The 17,767-nt window shown below is 43.3% G+C and overlaps 2 protein-coding genes across 8 annotated transcripts; both read right to left on the reverse strand.

The window, feature by feature from the left end:
• Nucleotides 1-554: 554 nt before the first annotated feature.
• LOC311102167 (heterogeneous nuclear ribonucleoprotein R-like) lies at nt 555-7,802 on the reverse strand. 7 transcript variants are annotated; one of them, XR_014609975.1, is made up of 12 exons: nt 7,625-7,800; nt 6,625-6,791; nt 6,381-6,499; nt 6,110-6,217; nt 5,878-5,991; nt 5,491-5,667; nt 5,081-5,216; nt 4,772-4,977; nt 4,471-4,623; nt 4,276-4,385; nt 3,499-4,172; nt 555-1,123 (listed from the first exon to the last, which is right to left on the reverse strand). XR_014609975.1 is itself a non-coding variant. In XM_084143409.1 (12 exons), the coding sequence occupies exons 2-11, from the start codon at nt 6,785-6,787 to the stop codon at nt 3,566-3,568; spliced, it is 1,893 nt and encodes a 630-aa protein (XP_083999535.1). In that variant the 5' UTR covers nt 6,788-6,791; nt 7,625-7,802; the 3' UTR covers nt 555-1,123; nt 3,565. The 7 variants fall into 7 exon arrangements, 3 of the variants coding, with proteins under 3 accessions (XP_083999535.1, XP_083999537.1, XP_083999536.1); XR_014609976.1 differs by having other exon boundaries at nt 3,499-4,169; nt 4,471-4,620; nt 7,625-7,798; XR_014609977.1 differs by having other exon boundaries at nt 4,471-4,620; nt 7,625-7,798.
• Nucleotides 7,803-17,416: 9,614 nt separating this feature from the next.
• On the reverse strand, nt 17,417-17,767 carry LOC311102171 (single-pass membrane and coiled-coil domain-containing protein 4-like). The gene has a single exon (XM_084143416.1). It carries the CDS (start codon nt 17,680-17,682, stop codon nt 17,503-17,505), a length of 180 nt encoding a protein of 59 aa, XP_083999542.1. The 5' UTR covers nt 17,683-17,767; the 3' UTR covers nt 17,417-17,502.

Raw genomic sequence — 17,767 nt, forward strand, 5'->3', positions numbered from 1 at the left:
ATGTCATACAGCCCGGGATCGAACCAGGGTCTGTAATGACGCCTCTAGTACTGAGATGCAGTGCCTTAGACCGCTGCGCCACTCGGGAGCCCAAATGATGTATTCTCCTTTATGCAGATCTATATGTTTTATAATACAGTATCATGGTCTCATTAAAATAAGGAAAATATAATTATATAAGAACTACATTATCATTATGAACATATCAATATAGCTAGGCTATAGGCCAATACAACATCACAGATTAGCAAATTTTTGTTTATATGAATTCTAACGAAATACAGTTGACTTTGTGGATGTGGAATCTAATGGAAACCGTTGATCATCCGCACATGCTTGAAAAAAATCACTGTACCAGTTCACGCACTGCCGTCGCCCAATCCTGATTCGTCCAAATAATCAATGACGAAATCCAAAACCAGGAACGTTTGCTGCTCATAATCACATAATTCTATGTGCGCCTTGACAGATTCTCACCATTTCATTTGTCCACAAGAGATTAGTCTAGAGAGACTAATATCAAAGTTAGTTTCTGGCAAGGAAGTAGGCCTACAGTTTGTAAACCCTTCACGGGAATGTTTTATTGTTGTTCTTGACTTGCAGGTAAAAAAGAAGGCCAGAGATGTGGAGCATGATCACTGGTTATTTTAGCTGACATATCTCAAAAATCTTTATCATAATAGTTGAGAAAACACACATTGAATGGCATATGCAAGGCAAGCAAATTGACTTGGCAAAGGCAATGAAATTGCAGTTTAAAGCCTGCTCTGGAAAAGTTGAGAAGTTGGGTGAGTTGCTTCTGCAGTCCGCACTGTGCAATTAGCATAATAATCAAATAAACAACAAAATTACCATTAAAATCCATCCGTTTAAACTAGATACTTTTTTTGGGGGGCATGGGTCGCGTCTCAATCCAGTGCATCCGCAGTGGAAGGTGGCGCAGAGCTACAGCAGTGTTTGTCAGACCAGGAGACATCTCGGAAATTGGTCTTCTCACGAAATCATCTGTAGTCAGCACGGTTTGGCCTACAAACGACTAGTAATAGCTCACCATTTTATAAAAGGTACAAAGTTCAGGGTGAGTTTGTTCCTCACTCAAGCGCTGCTGCTCTCACTTCACCACCTGTGTAAATTGGAATAGAAGGACAAAACAAACAAACATGGTGATGTCATGGGACCAAAGGCGTTGCTCTTAGCATTTCTCTATGGAAAGACTGTAGGGCTTGAGGGGGGTCATTGCTAAAGCAGCATAGACATTACTTCTGATCATTTGTGAAGAACTTTAACCCTTTAGAGGTTCTTGGTCTGTAATAACAAATCACTGTGTAATTGGGCCTCATGGTGTTTGAGTGGAGGTGAGTTGCAACTGATCCAGGTCCTTCAGGGAAGGGGAATGTATTTGAATTCTCGGTTGCTCTGGTCTTCCTGTTGAGTCTAATGTAAAAGTATGAGGTAGAAAAATCTGCATTGTTGTACAAACATGCTCCTATTGTGTTCATTTCATTATCTTTTACCAGATTATCATACAGTGCATTCGGAAAGTATTCGGACCCCTTGACTTTTTCCACATTTTGTTACATTACAGCCTTATTCTAAAATGGATTAAATAAAAAATGTTCCTCAATCTACACACAATACCCCATAATGACAAAGCGAAAACAGGTTAATAGAAATTTTGGCAAATGTATTAAAAATAAAAAACAGAAATACCTTATTTACATAAGTATTCAGACCCTTTGCTATGAGACTCGAAATTGAGCTCAGGTGCATCCTGTTTCCATGAGGTCGAAGGAATTGTCCGTACAGCTCCGAGACAGGATTGTGTCGAGGCACAGATCTGGGGAAGGGTAACAAAAAATGTCTGCAGCATTGAAGGTCCCCAAGAACACAGTGGCCTCCATCATTCTTAAAAATACTCTTCCTAGAGCAGGCCGCCCGGCCAAACTGAGCAATCAGGGGAGAAGGGCCTCGGTCAGGGAGGTGATCAAGAACCTGATGGTCACTCTTACAGAGCTCCAGAGTTCCTCTGTGGAGATGGGAGAACCTTCCAGAAGGGCAACCATCTCTGCAGCACTCCACCAATCAGGCATTTATGGTAGAGTGGCCAGACGGAAGCCACCCCTCAGTAAAAAACACATGACAGCCCGCTTGGAGTTTGCCAAAAGGCACCTGAAGGACTCTCAGACCATGAGAAACAAGACTCTCTGGTCTGATGAAACCAAGATTGAACTCTTTGGCCTGAATGCCAAGCATCATGTCTGGAGGAAACCTGGCACCATCCCTACGGTGAAGCATGGTGGTGGCAGCATCATACTGTGGGGATGTTTTTCAGCAGGAGGGACTGGGAGACTAGTCAGGATCGAGGGAAAGATGAACGGAGCTAAGTACAGAGAGATTCTTGATGAAAACCTGCTCCAGAGCGGTCAGGACCTCAGACTGGGGCAAATGTTCACCTTCCAACAGGACAACGACCCTAAGCACACAGCCAAGACAACGCAGGAGTGGCTTCGGGACGAGTCTCTGAATGTCCTTGAGAGGCCCAGCCAGAGCCCGGACTTGAACCCGATTGAAAATCTCTGGAGAGACCTGAAAATAGCTGTGCAGCGACACTCCCCATCCAACCTGACAGAGCTTGAGAGGATCTGCAGAGAACAATGGGAGAAACTCCCCAAATACAGGTGTGCCAAGCTTATAGCGTCATACCCAAGTAGACTCAAGGCTGTAATCGCTGCCTCAACAAAGTACTGAGTAAAGGGTCTGAATACTTATGTAAATGTACTATCAGTTTTTTATATATAATAAATGTGCAAAAATGTCTAAAAACCTGTTTTTGCTTTGTCATTATGGGGTATTGTGTGTATATTGATGAGGGGGAAAAACAATTGAATCCATTTTAGAATAAGGCTGTAACTTAACAAAATGTGGAAAATGTTGAGGGGTCTGAAAACTTTCCGAATGCACTGTAAGAGGGAGACATTTCCTGGAAAATAAAAAGGGTTAAAATAATAAACAAATATTCAGTCATTCATACATTGTTTGTGTGCTCTGTCATAAAGTATTTAGGTATTTTACAATTTCATTTGGTCTCTTGATTTATTCCTTGAGCAAAAAGTAGAGAAAATAGTGTTCCAAATGTGATATTTTAGGTAGGGTTAGGAATAGACTGGCAATTGAATGATGCTCAACTGAGTTTAATTGAAAAGTAAAAGTTATAAATACAAACAGAGAACAAACTGCTATGGCTTCCCAAAGAAAACACAGGAAGTTATAATATCAGTAAAAAATATATATATATCTACCTCTACAAAACGCTAGACATGTGTGTTAAAACGTATGTCCCATGTAACTGCAAGAAATTATTCAGCAAAACAGTTACATTCACATCTCCAGCCCAAAATGCAATTCCAGCCAATTCATAATTTTTTTCGTGAGGGATGACGAATAAAAAGATATTCAAAAATTGCAGCCAATTTTTTATTTTTTTACTTTGTCAAATACCTTTTTCATGTGTCTACTTCCAGCGACGCCCATAAGAATCCTGCGAAAACTCCAGGGTGTCATTACCTTAACCATAGTTATCGGAATAGTCGCCACCTTCCTGCTGGGCGATGGGCTGGGACCCCCAGTTCTGCTTGTTGGTCTGCCGGCGCTTTGAATCAGGCTGGTTGAAGACGTCTGCCTTTCTCTTCCCACCCACATTGCCTCCGTGGTTCCTCCTGGCTCCTCGGGTACTGTGGGCCCTCTGTGGCTGGAAGAGTCCCCCATGGCCCCCTCCTCTGCTACCCCTGGGCCCTCTGATGGGTGGCCCCCTCTGCGCATAGCCCCCTCGGCCCTGGGTGGGTGGTGCTCTACGGGCCCTGGGTGGGGGCGGGCCTCCCCTGCTGGGCCTGCTGCCACGGCCCTTCATGCTGTACACGTCATCGTAACCGTAGTAGGGGTCCTCGTAACCGTAGTAGGGGTCCTCGTAACCGTAGTAGGGGTCCTCGTAACCGTAGTAGGGGTCCTCGTAACCCCTGCAGGGGTCGTGATAGTCATAGCCGTAGTGGTCATCGTAGCTGTGGTAGTCTGGGGGGTATGCAGCGTAGCCCCCGCCCCCTCGGCCACCACGGCCCCTGCCCCTATCTGGTGGAGGCACGCGTGGCCGTTGGTAGTTGTAATCGTCATCATTCCTGCTGAAAAACAGGAAAAACATAACTTTCAATGTAATCCCATGATGGGAAATCTACTAAATCAGATAACAGATTTCAGTCAATCCCAGTCTCTCTGTGGCCTCACCCTGGGTTTCTGGTGGTCTGGCGCTGAGTCTTCCGCGCCTTCTTCTTCTTTGCTATTCTTATTTCAATCTCCTCTCCCCCCAGCTCCTTCCCATTCATTTCTGCCATTGCCTGAGAAAAGCAGCAAAAATGTTATCAGACATCCGAAGCATGGTAAAAAAAAAACAACGAGTATGTTTTACTGAGGGTAACCCACCTTCACAGCTGCGTCCCTGTCCTCAAAGTGGACAAAGGCGTAGTCTTTGAGCTTATACACCCGCTCCAGTTTGCCAAAGGCAGAGAAGGTCTTCACTAGTAGCTCCTCTGTGACTGAGTTGGCCAGCTTCCTGACAAACAAGACCTTCGCCTGCTGACTCACACAGACAAAGTTCAACTCAGTTTAGAAAAGTATAAATAAAAGTTAAAGTTGAATAAAAGTAAACAGAAGTGGAATACAGAGGGGGGGTCGTTCATGTGTTGTTGTAAAATTGACAGAGAAAGTGAGAGAGAGTACTCACATTGGCAATGACATCCGTGTCGCGCTCAGTGACCGGGTTGGCCCACTCCACAGTGACCGGGTTCCCCCACACCATCACCTTGCCACTCATGAGGCAGCGGCGGGCCTGGGCTGCAGACTTGTGGTCCTCATACTCCAGGAAACAGAAGCCACGGTTAATCTCCTTGTCATCCGGCTGGTGGTAGAGGATCACTTCCTGAAGCCCCTCTGGAGGAACAAGAACGAGTGACATGACTAATATCTGACAAATGATAACCCACAGAACATAAAACAATGTAAACCAAATTGGGGTGTCTGCACTTTCACTGACCTGTGACTTTGCTGAAGTCCTCCAATATGCTCTCCCTGGTCTTGTTCTTTGGGATTGATCCGACAAACAGGCGGTTGTTTGCTACAGATATGCACACTCCAAGGTATTTCCTAGACCGGATTTCATAGTTGTCACACTGAAAACCAGAATAGAGGAAAGATGGCTTTGTAGGGTTGATAAGGTAGCTGGAGGCAGTCCGACGACCGCTCCAAAATGAAATATGTATCACATCTTGGGTCGGTTTCCGAGACACAGATTAAACCTGGCCCTTGACTAAAAAGCACACTTAATGAAGATTCCCTATTGAAAGTGATTTTCAAGAGTAGGACAAGGCTTAATCTGGGTCTGGGAAACCAGACCCTTGGTTCGTAGAAGGTAAACTAAGACCATGTCTGACTGCAGGGACTTACAAGTTTCACCGCCTCAGCTGCTGCATCCTTGCTGCAGAAGTTAATGAAGGCGTAGCCCCGGTTCTGACCCGACAGTGGGTCCATCATTAACCTCAGGTCCCAGATTGGGCCCGCCTTCTCAAACAGAGGCACCAGCTCGTCTTCATACAGGTCTCTGGGGATCTTTCCCACAAACACCTAAAGGCAGACAACAGACTGAATGAGGGTTCCACAGTGTGATCGGGGAAGAATGCTGGGTGTTGCTATATACTTTTCTACTGACATTCTTGGGGACACAGACTTGCAAACTCATCTCTCTGCTCTATATCAGATAACGGCTTTGCCGACGATGACCATGACCCTTTCAAATATTGTTACTTGAAAATGGAGCATCTCCAGCAGCTTTACCTCAGTTCCAATCCCAGGCTGTGCTCCTTTAAACACTTCCTCTGGTGGGGGCCCTCCGTATTTCCTCTGTCCGGTGGTGACGTCCAGGGTGTATCCTGTCCTCTCCAGCAGAGCCTGGGGAACACGTCGACATCAGCATAACCACTACAGAACTACACAACCTGAGCAGGTTCACACACACAGCAGGTTCTATTGACGCTACTGAATTCACTTTCAAAAAGCTGCATTTTACCTTGATCTTGGACTCGGCAGGACCCTTAGTGGATTCTTGTACTTTCCTTCCTTGCTTTTCCCTCTGTCTGTACGTCTTCATAGCTGCACAAATAAAAGCACTTTTGTTCTGGAAAGCAAACCACAGCAGAGTTGATTCATGTATTGGTGTTATGAGCAGAGGAAAAATTATAGACCCCTCAATGTCAACTTCTGAAGACTCTTTCTAATGCAATCATCATCTAAACTGACTTCCATTCATTCTCTTTCATTCTGCTCCCACTGTAACTCACCTGGACATGGGTCAGGTCACTTTCTTTGAACTGCGACAGTATAGACAACGCTCCTTCTTCATTGAACGCCCGCAGAGCATCGATGGCCCTCTCGTCTAGGTCAGCGTACGCCAGCAACCCTGTGGGTACAAGACAGATTCGTACTATTACAACCTGGCCTTTATTCACTTCATGGATCCTCGAGCAACACCACGCTTCTTTGGAAAATAGATTAGACTCAGCCATTGTATGACGGATGCCCCACCGGTTGAGAATATTTTGTCGAGACTCTCAGACACTTTCTGCGGCAGTCCGGCATCGATGAGTGTCTGGTAGTTCTCTGTGTGCTCGCTTTCGGCGGTGACTTCCATAGGCTCCTTTTCCTCCATCACCGGAGCAGAACTACTGTTCACCTCAGCAGCAGCCATTCTCCTGAGAAAAAGGGAAAAATAGATAAGATAAAAACAGGATTTCAGTTAAACATTTTAATCTAAAACCCAATCATATTATTTCAGCTGCTTTTTACAGATAGACACTAGCAACTTGTAGGGAACATAAACTTTCCATTTTCTAACATGTATATTTGCAAATGCTGTCCTGCTGCAATAGTTACTCCCATCTAGCTAAAACCTCTAAAGGACTCTAAACAGTTAGCAAGATGATAAAAACCCTACCGTTAAGATTGTTTACGCTGCTGCTCAGTGTAAACAAGCGTAACGGTAGGGTTGGTATCTTCGGGCAATCTAAAGTGTATTTCAGATGGTACCTAAAGATGTTGTAACTGCATCAGAAAAACTTAACCATTCATTTCAATGCAGACAACCATGAGGTCTGAAATATAAAATACCCGGAAACAAGTGAATCATACGTTTATATCGGGGGAAGGCTAGCTAGTGAACTAGTAAAGCCAAAATTAAATATGTGGTAAAGCAAGCTAAAATGTTGTGAGTTGAAGCTGGTTGGACGGCGGTGTTTATTGAATTAAGTCTCTGGCTTTAGCAAACTAAAGTTGACTGGATTGTCACAATGTTGAACTTTTACATCCAGCTAAATAATTGCTTTAGCGTTAGAAATACCAACATTTAAAAAACATAAAACCTAGTATCAAGGTTCATAAGCTTAGTTTAGCAAATAGCTAGCTAGCAGGGCTAACGTTTGCTAGCTTGTTAAAGCCAAGGCCTTGTTAGCTTGCTGGACACCTTCACAGAACTCAAATAAACCACCGCCCAAAAGAGGTGAACAATTAATAGTTAGCAAACGCTTACCTATCTTTTCCAGGAAAATAACAGTATCGTAAAATATATTTTGCAGCAATTAACCAAAATAATTATCCAATATGGTAAATATGAATAATATGTTTCAGTAGAGAGGAAGCGGCGAAGCGAGAGGGATTACAGTATCGTTTGCATTACTCCATTGCTTTACTCTGCCCCAAATCTGTCCACGAAAATAAGACTTATTCTGTCATTTCTAAAATGGCGGTTGGCAAACAAAAGGTTCATTACCGCCACAAACTGGACTGGAGTGTAAATCCATTACACTTTGTTAAACAAAATATGAAAGGGTTAAGAAAATCATCCTTCTGACTAACCCTACACCGGTAGTGGAAAAAGAACCCAATTGTCATACTTGAGTAAAATTAAAGATACCAGAAAATGACTAAGGGAAAAATGAGTCACCCAGTAAAATCCTACTTGAGTAAAAGTCTAAAAGTATTTGGTTTTAAATATACGTAAGTATCAAAAGTAAATGTAATTGCTAAAATATACTTAAGTATCAAAAGGAAAAGTATAAATCATTTCAAATTCCTTATATTAAGCAAACCAGATGGCACCATTTTCTAGTTTTTTTTTATTTTTACGGTTAGCCAGGAGCACGCTCCAACACTCCCACATCATTTACAAACGAAGCATGTGTTTAGTGAGTCCGCCAGATCAGAGGCAGTAGGGATGACAAGGGATGTTCTCTTGATAAGTGTGTGAATTAGATAATTTTCCTGTCCTGCTAACCATTCAAAATGTACTGAGTACTTTTGGGTGTCAGGAAAAATGTATGGAGTAAAAAGTACTTAATTTTCTTTAGGAATGCAGTGAAGTAAAAGTAAAAGTTGTCAAAAATAGAAATAGTAAAGTAAAGTACAGTACCCAAAAAAACGACTTAAGTAACAAAACTTGAAAGTACTACTTAAGTACTTTACACCACTGCCCTACACTCAGTAAAATCCACCACCCCATTCAACTACTTTTAACCTATGGGCTCCTACAACAGGCCAATGGCCTGGGAAGACGGGACACTACCACTCAACACACCCTGTAACTCTTCTGAAGTTAAATCTCATACACCCAAGTACTTCTCTGCAGCTGCCACCACAGCATCTATACTGAACAAAAATATAAACTCAACATGCAACAATTTCAAAGATTTGACTGAGTTACAGTTCATATAAAGGAGATTAGTCAATTTAAATAAAATTCATTAGGCCCTAATCTGTGGATTTCACATGACTGGGAATACAGATATGCATCTGTTGGTCACAGATACCTTAAAAAAAGGTAGGGGCGTGGATCAGAAAAGTCAGTATCTGGTGTGACCATCCTTTGCATCATGCATCTCCTTTGCATAGAGTTGATTGGGCTGTTGATTGTGGCCTGTGGAATGTTGTACCACTCCTCTTCAATGGCTGTGCGAAGTTGCTGGATATTGGCGGGAACTGGAACACGCTGTCGTACACGTCGATCCAGAGCATCCCAAACATGCTCAATGGGTGACATGTCTTGTGAGTATGCAGGCCATGGAAAACTGGGACATTTTCAGCTTCCAGGAATTGATTCCAGGAACAGCTTCCAGGAATTTTAAATACAGTGGGAAAAAAAAGTATTTAGTCAGCCACCAATTGTGCAAGTTCTCCCACTTAAAAAGATGAGAGAGGCCTGTAATTTTCATCATAGGTACACGTCAACTATGACAGACAAAATGAGAAATAAAAATCCAGAAAATCACATTGTAGGATTTTTAATGAATTTATTTGCAAATTATGGTGGAAAATAAGTATTTGGTCAATAACAAAAGTTTCTCAATACTTTGTTATATACCCTTTGTTGGCAATGACACAGGTCAAACGTTTTCTGTAAGTCTTCACAAGGTTTTCACACACTGTTTCTGGAATTTTGGCCCATTCCTCCTTGCAGATCTCCTCTAGAGCAGTGATGTTTTGGGGCTGTCGCTGGGCAACATGGACTTTCAACTCCCTCCAAAGATTTTCTATGGGGTTGAGATCTGGAGACTGGCTAGGCCACTCCAGGACCTTGAAATGCTTCTTACGAAGCCACTCCTTCGTTGCCCGGGCAGTGTGTTTGGGATCATTGTCATGCTGAAAGACCCAGCCACGTTTCATCTTCAATGCCCTTGCTGATGGAAGGAGGTTTTCACTCAAAATCTCACGATACATGGCCCCATTCATTCTTTCCTTTACACGGATCAGTCATCCTGGTCCCTTTGCAGAAAAACAGCCCCAAAGCATGATGTTTCCACCCCCATGCTTCACAGTAGGTATGGTGTTCTTTGGATGCAACTCAGCATTCTTTGTCCTCCAAACACGACGAGTTTATTTTTTACCAAAAAGTTCTATTTTGGTTTTATCTGACCGTATGACATTCTCCCAATCCTCTTCTGGATCATCCAAATGCACTCTAGCAAACTTCAGACAGGCCTGGACATGTACTGGCTTAAGCAGGGGGACACGTCTGTCACTGCAGGATTTGAGTCCCTGGCGGCATAGTGTGTTACTGATGGTAGGCTTTGTTACTTTGGTCCCAGCTCTCTGCAGGTCATTCACTAGGTCCCCCCGTGTGGTTCTGGGATTTTTGCTCACCGTTTTTGTGATCATTTTGACCCCACGGGGTGAGATCTTGCGTGGAGCCCCAGATCGAGGGAGATTATCAGTGGTCTTGTATGTCTTCCATTTCCTAATAATTGCTCCCACAGTTGATTTCTTCAAACCAAGCTGCTTACCTATTGCAGATTCAGTCTTCCCAGCCTGGTGCAGGTCTACAATTTTGTTTCTGGTGTCCTTTGACAGCTCTTTGGTCTTGGCCATAGTGGAGTTTGGAGTGTGACTGTTTGAGATTGTGGACAGGTGTCTTTTATACTGATAACAAGTTCAAAAAGGTGCCATTAATACAGGTAACGAGTGGAGGACAGAGGAGCCTCTTAAAGAAGAAGTTACAGGTCTGTGAGAGCCAGAAATCTTGCTTGTTTGTAGGTGACCAAATACTTATTTTCCACCATAATTTGCAAATAAATTCATTAAAAATCCTACAATGTGATTTTCTGGATTTCTTTTCCTCAATTTGTCTGTCATAGTTGACGTGTACCTATGATGAAAATTACAGGCCTCTCTCATCTTTTTAAGTGGGAGAACTTGCACAATTGGTGGCTGACTAAATACTTTTTTTCCCCACTGTATGTATACAGATCCTTGCGACATGGGGCTGTGCATTATCATGCTGAAACATGAGGTGATGGTGGTGGATGAATGGCACGACAATGGGCCTCAGGATCTCGTCACGGTATCTCTGTGCATTCAAATTGCCATTGATAAAATGCAATTGTGTTAATTGACCGTAGCTTATGCCTGCCTATACTATAACCCTATAGCTACCATGGGGCACTCTGTTCACAACGTTTACATCAGCAAACCGCTCGCCCACATGACACCATACATGTGGTCTGTGGTTGTGAGGCCGGTTGGATGTACTGCCAAATGCAAAAAAATAAAATGGTGGCTTATGGTAGAGAAATTAACATTAAATTCTCTGGCAACAGCTCTGGTAGACATTCCTGCAGTCAGCATGGCAATTGCAAGCTCCCTCGTAACTTGACACATCTGTGGCATTGTGTTGTGTGACAGAATTGCACATTTTAGAGTGGCCTTTAATTGTCCCCAGCACAAGGTGCACCTGTGAAATGATCATGCCGTTTAATCAGCTTCCTGATATGCCACACCTGTCAGGTGGATGGATTATCTTGGCAAAGGAGAAATGCTCACTAAGAGGAATTTAAATACATTTGTGCACAACTTTTGAGAGAAATAAGCTTTTTGTGCATATGGAACATTTCTGGAATCTTTTACATCAGCTCATGAAACATGGGACCAACACTTTACATGTTGCGGTTATATTTTTGTTTAGTGTATTTTATGTGATTTACATTCCATTTCTGCAGTACAGTTGATAACCATTGCTATGAACGCTAAGAAGTCAACATTACTGAAGCACATACACAATATATACAAAAGTATGTGGACACTCCTTCAAATTAGTGGATTTGGCTATTTCAGCCACACCCGTTGCTGACAGGTGTATAAAATCGAGCACACAGCCATGCAATCTCCATAGACAACCATTGGCAGTAGAATGGCTTACTGAAGAGCTCAGTGACTTTCAACGTGGCAGTGTAATAGGATGCCACCTTTCCAACAAGTCAGTTCGTCAAATTTCTGCCCTGCTAGAGCTGCACTGGTCAACTGTAAGTGGGTTATTGTGAAGTGGAAACCTCTAGGAGCAACAACGGCTCAGCAGCAAAGTGGTAGGCCACACAAGGTCACAGAACAGGACCACCGAGTGCTGAAGCGTGTGGCGCGTAAAAATCGTCTGTACTCGGTTGCAACACTCACTACCAAGTTCCAAACTGCCTCCGTCGGCAGCTGAAATAGGTTTCCATGGCCGAGCAGCTGCACACAAGCCTACGATCACCATACACATTGCCAGGTGTCGGCTGGAGTGGTGTAAAGCTCGCCGCCATTGGATTCTGGAGCAGTGGAAATGCGTTCTCTGGAGTGATGAATCACGCTTCACCATCTGGCAGTCCGACGGACGAATCTAGGTTTGGCGGATGCCAGGAGAACGCTACCTGCCCAAATGCATAGTGCCAACTGTAAAGTTTGATGGAGGAGGAATAATGGTCTGGGGCTGTGTCGTAGAAATTACCACCAGGGACACCTGAAGTTTATATTAAATGAATCATTCTTTATTATCAGCAAGCTAGAGAGTTATTTTTAATTTTTTTTTACCTTTATTTAACTAGGCAAGTCAGTTAAGAACAAATTCTTATTTACAATAACGGCCTACCCCGGCCAAACCCTCCCCTAACCCGGACGACGCTGGGCCAATTGTGCGCCGCCCTATGGGACTCACAATCACGGCCGGATGTGATACAGCCCGGGATCGAACCAGGGTCTGAAGTGACGCCTCTAGCACTGAGATGCATTGCCTTAGGCTGTTGCACCACTCAGGAGCCATAGTACACGTCGGTCGGGAGCTCTGCCAGGGCAGTCCCATTAGTTCTCTTATATACTGCTTACAAAAAAAATATATATTTGCATGATTTACATTATTCATTATTCCTAATTAATTTATCATTTACAAAATACAAAAATAGACATAAAAAACAACTTCAGACACATTACAATTCAAGTCACATCCCTATACAGGCTCAGGGGCCTGTGAGGGCGGAACATCCTTTGACATGATTTCTTGCAAGGCCTCGCTTGTAGCATTGAGTCCCAAAAGGTGTTCTGCTGCACTCACAATAATTCAAATGTTCTCTGATTTCTTCTTTGTTTGTGCTGTGCAGTTTATGACCATTGCAATAAATTATACAGTCCACCTTTTTCACATGTAACATATCAGGATCACTTGATTGCCAAGATACATTCACTGGTCCAGTCTCAATTACCATTGCGTCTTCAACTTCAACGCCACTTGCTCCTTGCACTCTTCTAACCGCCTCCAGAAAGGTGACATGCTGGACATGCCTTATTCTCGCCACCTCCGTCTCCTTTACCCTAACAGGGAAATCTGGGAACTCGGGTGCATATTCACAACCACAGTTGCAGCATATAACCTCAGCTGGCATACGATATTCGGGGGTGGGTGGGGTGGGGGGGGGGGTTGGTAGGGGGGTGGAGCATCGCAAGTTTAAGACCATGCTTAGCCATTGTTCTCCCTCTTACGTCTGGACTTAACAAGAGATGGTCACGGTTGTTTTATACGGTTATCCTTGATTTATTTGGCGTGGGCTACAGCCAAACAGTAGCCTGTGTTGAGTTTGGTTAATAAACCGGGAATCCGTAAATTCAATCCTCTGTCTGGACATTTGTTCATTTATGATCTAGCCAGGTCATTACAATATATTTGCTTACCACCATAATACCATAGAAGAATGGTCCCACATGATCGGTTATGGCCAAAAGTTTTTGTGAAATTAATGTCAAAAGTAGATTTTTTTCTTCAATTTTAGCTAACCCTAACCCTTTTCCTAACCTTGACCTATTCTAACCTGCTACGTTAGTTATTCTAAACTGCTGTGTAAGTTCTCGAACCTGCTCCAGAAAGTCAAATCTGACAAAAGATGCATCCCATCTAGCCCTCAGGTGCTGTGAAGAGAGGGTCTGACTGGATGTTGTTACTGGGAGGCTGAGTGTAGTGGGAAAGGGTTTAACGCAGGTGTGGCATATAAAGACATCAGCAGGGTTGGAAAAGAACATAACTGTTTATTTTCTTACAATGACAAATCCTGGAGCCTGAGACTCCTCAAACGTAGTTTCCGCAAACTCTGTCTTGCACAATAATGAGAGCACGGTCATACCTGCCCCCTGCGCTGACAGAGTTGGGGTGTATTTGAACTCTCCACAAGGCACTCTGACACACCTGCATTTCACTCCACCTTCACTGAACCCCTCTATCCAATACTTTCAGTCAATGACTATTCAGTGTCCCTGTGCTTGGTCTCAAATGAGGAGAAAAGGAGGATGCTGTTGAACATTTACTAATAAACTGCTGTCCTCCTGAGTCCATGAAAAAGATGGGAGTCAAGACCATATCCAGTTCAAGGGAGATCAGTTGACTGAGAAAATACATGGAAATATGCAATATTGTCCATAATGGTTTGAACATTTCAGTGTTCTGAACGACCTCCATTCTCAACGTGTTTGTATCGGAGGTCTTACTGTACATCTCAAACTATTCAGATGAAGTTTGTATACAGTATGGATGATTCTACGGACATTCGCAGTGTTAAACACAGTAAAAAAAAAAACAAGATGGTGTTGAAATGTTTTTGATGTGATGCATTTTTAACTAATAAAAAGTTATTGTTCATAACTTTTCTCAAGCTCTTAACCCCAACCTCTGGTCTTCTTACCACTAACCACCACACCTCTAACCCAGCAAGTATGGGGATAGTGAGAGAGAGGACACACAGATAAGAGAAGCCGACATATGAAGTCAGCCATGCTTGACTTGCACCGCACCATCTGTTTCTCTCCAACTTTTAATGAGACACCAGGAAGAGAGGAGGGGGGACTAGAGCATAGGGAAGAGGCTGGATGAATTAAACAGACATCTTGTTACACTACAGCTCTTCTCCAAGGTAATGATCTGCTGGGTATTTTTGCCACATAGTGGATAGAGGAAGGAAGCAGACTAACTTCATGTTGCTGCTGTGAGTTGGAAGAAAGGTAAGGGGGTATGGTGAGTCTCGGCTTAACCTTCTCTATTTCACAGGGGTCCCAATGAGGCCCACTTTTATCAGCTTTTTGCTTTGGCTGACTTTTATTTGTTTTATTGACATTAGTCAATAAAACTCATGAATGCAACTGTTTGTGTCAAATTGTTTTGTGTTTTACTTGTAACCCTGGTTGTCCTGAAAATAAAATGGTAAAATACTTTGTGGGGCTAAATATAAGGGCTGGACATGCAGATAAATGAAAGTCAGATAAATAAAAAGCAAATTTTTGTTGGGGTCTCAGGACTGATAGGGTTAATAGCCTTTTCTCTGCTCTGACATTTATGGAGATAGCCGCTCATTAAAAAAAAAAAATAATAATAATTACAAAAATATATATATATATATTTTTTTTAAAAATCGGCAATATACTACAATAGAGGATTCACTACCATATCAGTATATTACAGATTTCTTTGCCCTTGCTTTAAAGTGCTCCATTTTATGAAGCTTCTAAGGAGCACTTAATCTGAGATTACGTTCTTTCCCTTTCTCATCTTTGCCTACACCCTCTCTCTCAGATTATATATTACAGGGCAGAGTAAAATCCAATTAATAGATTGTGACAGGAGGCCAATTTTGCCTGTCTTTAATGATGATGAATGGGCCATGTTTTCAAAGGCTTTTCCAGAGGCTGTTTTACATGAGCCCTATGCAGTCAATTACAGCTGGATAACAAGTAACTCATAGTTGAGTCTTCACACAGTAACACTCCTCTCATATGTATAAAATAGGCTGGGCCTATTCCTTATTCCATATTTAGCTACGATCAAATTCAATCCCAACATGTTTAGAATAGCTTCAGATATCTCAAAAGTACAAGCTCTTGTGCCTCACTGAAAGGATGTATCCTGCTCTGCATAGCACCACAGAGACAATGAGCGATGACCAGGGAGAGCGCACATCTTTGGGTTTCTCAAAACCATTCCTCATCCAAAGCAAGTCAGACTTTGGGCAACAGGGACAACACAGACATACAGTACACCTAGGGGACAGTAGGGACACATGGGTAAAAGGTACACAATTCCACCAAATAGACTAGAGCAGGAGTATTCAACTCTTACCCTAGGAGGTCCGGAGCCTGCTGGTTCTGTTTTACATGAAAATTAATTGCACCCACCTGGTGTCCCAGGTCTAAACCAGTCCCTGATTAGGAAAGAAAAGCAGTAGAACTGGCTTCGAAGTTCAGAATCGAGTTTGATGGGACTAGAGCAACAGATAAGTCTTTCAGCTCTTTATTAACTGAAAAAGGGGCATTGTCAAATGTTATAAGGCACATATTTTCGCATCTGCACAGATGTCATACTGAGCAACCAAAAAGTGAAAGTTGTCAATAACTTAAAAAGGTACAAAGTGTGTGGCTCTTGGATTGTACATGGAATATATTATATTCTCCCATGTGACATTCACAATCTGTCTGGTACAAAAAACACCACATTCAATCAGGTCAAAATTCTGAGTTGCATTCAACTATTTGAACAGACAGGACCAATTGCTGGCATTTGAAAATACGTTCTTTTTTTTTGTAATCGCACATTTTTGGATGTATACATTCTACAGACATAGCTTGGAATGCTGGCCTGAAAACTGGTAAATGCTCTTTGTCATGTAACCTTAATCTTAAAAACACATTGCTCAACAATGCTAGTAGATTAATTTTGTCACACTTGAAAATGCTTCTTCAACCGGTCGCCTGATTAAAACATCCCCAGGTCAAACATGGCAAGCTGTGAACTGAAAGTCCTTTGGTAAACAGGAAATTGAAACTCTAAGACAGCACCAGAGCCAACATGAATCCTACTGTCGTTACAGAATGAGTGATAGACATGTAGCGGATTAAAGTTCTGCCCTTGAGCCAACACGGCTGCCTTAGTTGCCACACATCTTCATCCATCAAAAAGGCACCTATGAAGCTACTGTAATACTTCTCCATTCAATTTGATTGTTTTGCAGCTCAATTATCTTGTGGCAAAACGGCACTTGGCAGGAAGCTTCAATTAAGACAAATGGCAGGTCCCCGAGGACCTAACACACACAGACAGAGTGGAGTGGGGGTGAGAGGATGGAATGAGTGACCAGAAAACGGCTATATGAGGGATGAGTACATTAAGATGGGAGTCGGGGGTTGGGGTCATCCTTTGGGTGCAGCAAGTCTCTGGGTAAATTGGGACCCAGTCCATGGTAGCAGGGCTGAGGCATACATCCCCAGTGGGGCCCGGCCATCCTAGAGCAGGTCCCAATTCAACCCCTACCCTTCCCCTTGGCCCAGATCTATTAGATAGGAGCAATTTGGTGGAAGCTTTACTACTACACTGCTCAGGGTTCCCCAACGCTGTTACTGGAGAGCTACCGTCCTGTAGGTTCACTCCAACCCTAATCTAGCACACCCGATTCTAATAATTAGCTAGTTGATAAGATTAATCTGGTTAGTTACAACTAGGGTTGGAGTGAAGACCCACAGGAGGGTAGCTCTCCAGGAACAGGGTTGGAGAACCCTGACACTGCTTATACCTATTGAGACCCTACAGACATGCTAACAGAGGGGTTAGGGCCAAGGGGAGGGATGTGGAACCGGCCACTACTCTATGGCCCTGGGCATTGTGGCCACGTAGACAAAGACTACGATGAGCAGCACCACCACAGCCAGCGTGGGTAGAACCACTGTGGCCACCTGCGACCGGGCCTCCTGCATGGCCGCCTTACGCTCCTTCTTGTCCCTGGACGTCTCCTTCTTGGGCTTCCCCTTCAGCTGCCTCATGGTGGCTCCCTCCCTGGGCAGGCACACTGCAGCACACAGCTAGGGTCAGCCAAGCCTCTCAGACAAGTCCTGCAGTGACAGTTAC

This window comes from Coregonus lavaretus, assembly GCF_964263955.1.
Source record: "Coregonus lavaretus genome assembly, chromosome: 26".
In the NCBI taxonomy this organism is placed as follows: Eukaryota; Metazoa; Chordata; class Actinopteri; order Salmoniformes; family Salmonidae; genus Coregonus; species Coregonus lavaretus.